Below are 7579 nucleotides of genomic sequence, written 5' to 3'. Positions count from 1 at the left end.
GCAACACAAAGTTCAAGTCACACGAAGTTCGAGCCATGCGAGAGAACCAATCAGCGTCGCGGAAAAGAGGCCTCAATATTCGATAAAAAAGAACTTCACGATGTTAACACGCCTTTTTTAGAATAGGATAAAATTGTTTTTGTTTTCGTTTTTATCTTACACGTCTTATAAGATGAGATGTATTGTCGTAAAGGCTGAACTTAGCTTACTTTCACATTTAGGAATTTAGAAATACTCAACAAAATGTACAGTCTGTGCTTTTTAACACATTCGTAACAACAAACACAAAACAGTTTGGCATTATTAATCTCTTGACTATCGCGTATAGTAATACAAGAAAAAATATCAATTATCTTAATTTAAATATTAATAGAGGAAAAAAGAAAGAGAAAGAGGTAAAGTATCGGAAAAAGCAGATTCTAAAAAACTAGTTAAGACATAAAATTAATTTATATTGTAGCAAGTAACATATTATACTACCTCGATTGTGGCATCGCCAAGATCTGTTGCTTTACGTATTTTTTATTTGGCACAAATTTTTATATTATTTCTTTTCTAAGAAATTATGTTCATATAATTCATAATGCGTATATGTAACATCAGTTTTATCGATTTTGAAAAAAGGTAATGTTTTAAAAACGTAATATTTTAGAGATATATAAAGCAAAGATATAATTTACATAAAATCTTGCTTCCTTTATTTCTTTTGATCAAGTTTCGAGAACACTAGCTATTAAGTTATATGGAATTATAAATACATTTGCGGAGATATACTAGATTCAGAAAAATTAAAACTTACTTTATATTCTTTGTTTCTAAATATGTAATTGATCTTAATATATTTAGATATTTTGGCCCATATTCAGAACGCACTTCTAAAGATGTTAGCGCGCTTTTTGTCGTTCTATCCTTGTTTTATGCCTAAGAAAGGATAAAGATAGAACGACAAAAAGCGCGCTAACATCTTTAGAAGCGCGTTCTGAATATGGGCCTTTATATTTACCTATTAGAATAATTTTGTATTTTTTCGTCGGTAATAAAAATATCGTTTATTCTTGTTTGTGTGTCATTAGGAGATTGAATACACATATAATAATAATCTTATTTTTATTCACTTTTTCGTTAACTGTTTCCACAAGTGACATAAGCATAATAATTTTAATTTTACTTATTTTTTCAGGAAACCTTTCAACAACTGTTATCGTTACTGTTGTCGTAGATTACGACTTGGAACATCCACAACAAAGAGTTCCAGAAGAAATAGCTCTTCAAGAAATAGCTCCACAAGAAATAGCTCCACAAGAAATAGCTCCACAAGTAATAGCTCCACAAGAAATAGCTCCAGAAGAAATAGCTCTACAAGAATTAGCTCGAAGAGAACTACTAAGAATCGTTCCACCAGCCGAGTAACCAGGGTACGCCAAAGAAGAATTTAATGCAATTAATATAAGAGGGATATAATTACTATAAACGAATGGAAGTTAAGAAAAATATATATAAATTGTACCAAATTCTTAAGGTAAACCTTTATTTAAAAAATAACAACGCAAGGCATACGTATAATTTAAACGTCTTATTATATACATAAATATAATCTTATTATGTATGTATATGTATATGTATATGTATATGTATACATATATAAATGCTTATATGTATACATATATATGTTTCTTATATATATACTAGGGAAACGCCTGTCTACGCCAGGCGTTATCATTGTTGAAATTAAAGATTTCATGAATTTTCCCATTACCTGGGGGTGAACCCCTATCACCATGCGAAATTTGGTGTTTCTAGCATGTCGGGAAGTACCCGATCAATTCAACGACAGAATAGGGATTTTATATGTATAGATATGCTTCTTTATTTATGTAGTTATAATAAAAAATATATAGTTAGGCAAACTGTTAATATCTTGTTAATTAATAAATATACTCAGTATTGTTTTACGAAATAATTTTATCATAATTACTTAAGCTATAAATATTAATGATTTAAACTTAATATTTTACTTTTTGTAGCACTAATTTTTAGGAATATCATTTGATTTGCAAAAGATCAATACTAGTATTCATTCACGAAATTATATACCACATAGGAAACTTTTGACTTCTTTCATTAATTTGGACAAGTACCAATTAATGCATGCGTTTTTTATAATGTGCATCATTAACTATACAGAAAGATATATATTATATAACACAAATATCTTATACGTTATAAAAGATATATAATAAGAAATATGTATAGTTTATATTATTATTGATATACTCATATATTACGTACCATTTTTCACAAATTGCAATTGTATATACATTATATTTAATATTTGCATTACTAATCAATATATAATGTATAATGTAATATAATCATAATATAAAATAAGTTTTATATATACATATAGGTCTTGATACAGAAAGGTACACAAACACATGTAATTATTAATTCAATAATTAAATATCAAATTATTTACATAATAATCAATTATTAAATAATTTCTTATTTAATACTAATATATTAGTGTGCTTAATATTTTCATTATTTAGTGTAAATTGCTTACTACAGCAGTTTTATTTATTATTCATAACTTGACTATTAAATTAATTTTTAATAAATTAAATATGTAATGCTTATTTCTCTTTTTTATATATTTGTTTCCTTCAATCTTTTCACATTTTTACGTCTTTTATATTTCAGCCTTCATATTTCTTGTTACTGTATATTATTATGCAATAAGCTATTTTTGATTCTGTATACACTTTAAAAGTTGTGTGACGTCTGCTGGATTTATGAAATTGGATGACTGCGTAGATATAAATTTGGTTTTTGAATTTCATATTGCTCGCCCAATTTTTTCCGCACTTGCGTTGGAAATCATCTTTCAATTCATCATTGTATATTCCATTCTGTTTAAATTAGATATATCCTTTTTTAATTTTCCTTTCTATATTGTATATTAGCATACTTCTTAATTGAATATTAAAAATCATTGTGATAACAAGGGAAAAAGATAATAGAGAAAAATAAAGTAGAAGCATGAAATGTTCTAACGAAAAAATATATGTTGCTCGTATAAAACAGTATATCTATTTTATAAAAATAATTTTTCAGTTATGATCTTACGTATTCTATAATAGGTACGTTGACGTTACCTACAGCAAAATATACGAACAATATGTAGTCAGATTGGCAACAGATACGATTATATTGTATAGAATATTGTAGCAAGACAATTATCATTTGTGTCTGTGTTTTGACAGAACACACTGATATAATTTGACGACAAATTCGCAGAAATCGAGCAAGATAGGCTCTATTTAAATAGCAGATTGTACTACATTTTTGTCGCCAATTTTCCGTCTTATATTGTTGTCAGAACCTGTTTATTTCTAATAGTATCCTGCTATGGAAACTCCTAATGTTAGCGCACATTTGCCTAAAGTTATGTTATTGTTAAGATAAGTATAGAGTATTAAAAACTATAGTCATACATAATATATATAATACTTAATAATATTTTTCTTATAATATCATATAATTTTGGTTATCTACCAATATTATTTTACTCTTAGTTAGTTCTTTTTATATTAGAAATAGTGTTTACTGTTTTCCTGTCTCTAACTCCCTTCCTCATAGAAGTAAACAATCTTATCCCGAAGACTCGAGTAAATATGGTGAAGATCATATATGTTTTCCACAACATAGGTAACTGTTAGTCAGTAGATGGCACCGAAAGGACGCAGAGTCAATTTGATTAGATGAACACAGTGATGTTGTGAGTCTTTGTGAAACTAAACGAAAGTATGTTTTAACTTGTATAAAGCGATATAAAATTATATTACATTTTATGTATCGTGCTTGTAAAAATAGTATTAATTTTTAATACAACATAATTATAATACACTAAGAAAAGTACTATATATAGATAATTAATTAATACGTAAGCATTGTTTATATATTACTTATGCGAGAAGATTTCCATAAAATTCAATCTTTTTGATCGGAAATTTCTAACCATATCAATTAATAAGTATTTAACATTTACTTAAAATAATACGATTATGATATTTTCTTTTTGTGATTGCATGTTATATTTGTCGTAAGCTGTAATAATATCTAAAAGCCTAAACAGTAAACTTAAACTTTAATGTTTCTTGTCATTCCCAGTTTTTATAATTAAATCAAGTAAACTTTTGCCAATTTGTTAACATGTATAAAGATTCTAATTTCTCATGTCTAAAGATTCTAAGTCTCTCCACAATTTCCACAATCAAAAGTTTTTGTAATTATTTACTCATTACGATATCGAAATATCTTAATATTAATAAAATGTTCATTTTCATGGTAATATATTGCAACAAAAGCACAAATCAAAAACAGCAACTTAATTGTATGTCTAGCTCAGTACATATATACAGATAATTTAAAATATTTTTCTTATTTTTATTACAATATCTTTAGTTCTACGTGTTGCTCTTTAGCGTGAATATTAAATCTTTGTTAACTACACGTTTGTTAACTACATCTGCAACAGATTAGATGCTCGTATTTACGTATGTTAATATATGTATTTGTTTCCTCAAAAATATTTTTGTTTACGTATCTAAACTTTGAGCTTATTGTACCAATTCCAACTCTTAATTCCACATAAAATCTGAACCCTGGAATGTCAAGAATTATTACATTCCACAATCATTTCCATTTACTAAATTATTGGGTTATTTGTATTATTTCAGATTATTTGTACAATACAATATTGAATTTTCTAGATAAAGTGATTGAACAACATCTTTTGCTTTGTATCAATATTATTTGTAAAAATGCCACCCTTCTATCTGCCATGGATCTGTTATACCAAAGGAATAATTGTAATTATTGTACACTTCATCCTTGGTAAGATTATAATTTAAATCGTTTTACATTATAGTTTGGTAAATTGTTTGTTTATTCCTGTCTTACAAACACAAATGCTGCAATATTTCTTCATTATTATATCATTAAATAATTGATAGTTATTAACAAATGGGTACGAGTATTATATTCTTTTTTATTTAACTATTATAAAGATATTTTAGGATAACTAATTTTCATTATCTGTGACAAAAGGCTTAGTACTAATTATTTTTTGGTATCAGTTTAATTGCTTGTGACAATTAAAATGTACTTCTATTTTTCAATAATTGTAAATAATTGTAAATACATATTTTCTTGGTCTGTTGTGATAATTAATACATCTTTACTTTTAACTGACTTATACTTATATCTTTTTCGATATTATATTGTTAACAGTATTTTTTTCTAACAGAAGGTATAGGGCGCACAGTAACAGAAACTGTGCCATCAACAATCATTAGTAAGATACAGAACAATGAAACTCATGGCATAAATGACACTGATAACATAATAAAGACCCATGGATTACCTGATGCACACTTTAATGTATGGCTTATTTTGTTCACGGTGGCGATGTCTTTTAGTTTAATATACTTTGGATACTTGTACTGTTGGTGAGTCTCTATATTACAATATTTATAACTGCACACTGATAAATATATGAAAGTATAAATTTGTAAGTATATAAGTACATACATACGTAAGTAATGGTAAAATTAAATAAGATGTTTAAATAAAGTACTTAAATTGAATAAACATTAGGTTATCAATCAATACACAACATTGCTGAGCGCTGAATTCTTGCAGTGGTAAGATTTTATATTTTCATGTGAAGATTCTATTTTAGTGTACATATATCGTGTTATCGTGTGTATAATGAATGGACAAATTGATTTCTTAGTGGATTTTATGAATCAACAGTACGAGCCTTTGCAATTTATAAAATAGTTGAAAATAGTTATCTTGCATGTCCTATGAAACGACATATGCCATATGTAAAGGCTGAACTAGCTTAATTTCATATTTATGAATTTATTTATGAATTTAGAAACAAAATGTTTAACAAAATGTAGAATTTGAACTTTATTTTGACACTGGTCGCGTTCATCAACAACAAGTAGAATTTACAGTTTTGCACTTTAATCTTCAATGATGTGACAATCGTATCGTAATGCAAGAGAAATATTAATTTTGCATGAAGTATTGTTTTAATTGACGCAGATTTTTATATTATTTGTTTATAAGAAATTATAATTTGCAGTGCATATACTTAACATCATTTTTAGCAGTTTTAAAAGGTAATGTTTTAGAGACATTATATAAAACAAAACTGTTATATCGACATACGATTCTGCTTGCTTGCTTCATTGTTTAAATAAGTTTTGATAATACTATTAAATTATTGGGAATTATAAATATATTTGCTGAGATATGCCAGACATAGAAAAATTTAAATCTTCCTTCTTATTCGTAATTAGCAGAAATGTTATTGAATTTAAGTAAAAAGTAATATATTTAGAAACTGTGCGCTTATTGATTATAATAATTTGGTTTTCTTTCGTCTTTAATAAAAATACCGTTTATTCTTCTTTGTGTGACAGTAAGAGATTGAATACACATATGAAAATAATCTTATATTTTATTCATTTTTCATTAACTGTTTCCATGGGTAAATATAATTGTAATAATTTTAATTTTATTTCTTTCTTCAGGCGGAGGCGTTATCACTTACGACGAGTACTTCCAGAAGTACAGCAGCAATTCATTGTAGCATTTAGTAGACGTAGAGAAAATGGAGAAAACGTTTAATTGATACAAGGAATGGAAGCTAAGAAAAATATATGCAAACTATGCAAAATTGATTAAAGTAAAATTTTTTATGAAAAAAACGCAGGCATACACATAATTTAAAACTTTTATTATATACGAATACATAGATAGAGTCTTGTCATATATATATATGTTTATTTGTATATTTATATTTATTTATATTAAGAAATACATAATTAGGAATGCTAGTAATTTATTCTTAGTGTTAGATGTTTAGTGTCGTAGTACAAAATATTTTTATCCTAATTATAATTAAGCTAAAAATATGATGTTTTACTTTTTGCAGCCATTTATCCTTTATAAAAAGATGATGTTAATATGATAATGATCATCTACGAAATTACGTATCTTAGAAGATTTAATAACTCTCATACTCTGAGACAAGTACGACTGAATGTGTCTTTTTGATATGTGTAAAATATATTTTTAACAATAAGTTATATATTGTGCGACATATATATTTTAAACGTTACAAAAAGCTAATATTATGTGTATATTATATCATATGAGAAAACAATGTGTAAGAATAACTTATTTATACAGTTATATGCACATATATATATTACGTATTTTTCATTTCACAATTGCTTGTGGTACGTGTATTATATTTACCATTTTTATATTTAGCATTATTAATTACTCATGTATGATATATATAACATGATAATGTAATCCAAGTTCTACATATTTTAGTTTTTGTGACGTAATGATGCACCCACATATAATTATTTTTAAATAACGAAATGATCTCTTATATATTCCATACTAATAGGTTGGAGTGCTTCATACTTTTATTAATTATAAATATAAAACAATAACATTGTAACATTATTATTTTTTAATTTTTTTTATA

The 7579-nt window shown here is 26.0% G+C and overlaps 1 protein-coding gene across 3 annotated transcripts; it reads left to right on the top strand.

The window, feature by feature from the left end:
- Nucleotides 1–1975: 1975 nt before the first annotated feature.
- Nucleotides 1976–7377, top strand: LOC105281245. 3 transcript variants are annotated; one of them, XM_026969609.1, is made up of 5 exons: nucleotides 1976–3804; nucleotides 4773–4896; nucleotides 5309–5510; nucleotides 6609–6763; nucleotides 7013–7377. In XM_026969609.1, the coding sequence occupies exons 2-4, from the start codon at nucleotides 4824–4826 to the stop codon at nucleotides 6703–6705; spliced, it is 372 nt and encodes a 123-aa protein (XP_026825410.1). In that variant the 5' UTR covers nucleotides 1976–3804; nucleotides 4773–4823; the 3' UTR covers nucleotides 6706–6763; nucleotides 7013–7377. The 3 variants fall into 3 exon arrangements, with proteins under 3 accessions (XP_026825410.1, XP_026825408.1, XP_026825409.1); XM_026969607.1 differs by having other exon boundaries at nucleotides 4740–4896; XM_026969608.1 differs by lacking the exon at nucleotides 1976–3804 and having other exon boundaries at nucleotides 3897–4896.
- The last annotated feature ends 202 nt before the right edge of the window (nucleotides 7378–7579 follow it).

Source organism: Ooceraea biroi, chromosome 5 (genome assembly GCF_003672135.1).
Source record: "Ooceraea biroi isolate clonal line C1 chromosome 5, Obir_v5.4, whole genome shotgun sequence".
In the NCBI taxonomy this organism is placed as follows: Eukaryota; Metazoa; Arthropoda; class Insecta; order Hymenoptera; family Formicidae; genus Ooceraea; species Ooceraea biroi.
This window is presented reverse-complemented; position numbering and strand designations above follow the sequence as displayed.

Excerpts from the sequence above, each read along its gene's own strand:
- LOC105281245 (XM_026969609.1), top strand. The coding sequence starts at position 4,824 with ATGCCACCCTTCTATCTGCCATGGATCTGTTATACCAAAGGAATAATT. Across the intron at positions 4,897-5,308 it reads TATTGTACACTTCATCCTTG|AAGGTATAGGGCGCACAGTA; the intron begins GTAAGATTATAA and ends TTTTTCTAACAG. Across the intron at positions 5,511-6,608 it reads TTTGGATACTTGTACTGTTG|GCGGAGGCGTTATCACTTAC; the intron begins GTGAGTCTCTAT and ends TTCTTTCTTCAG.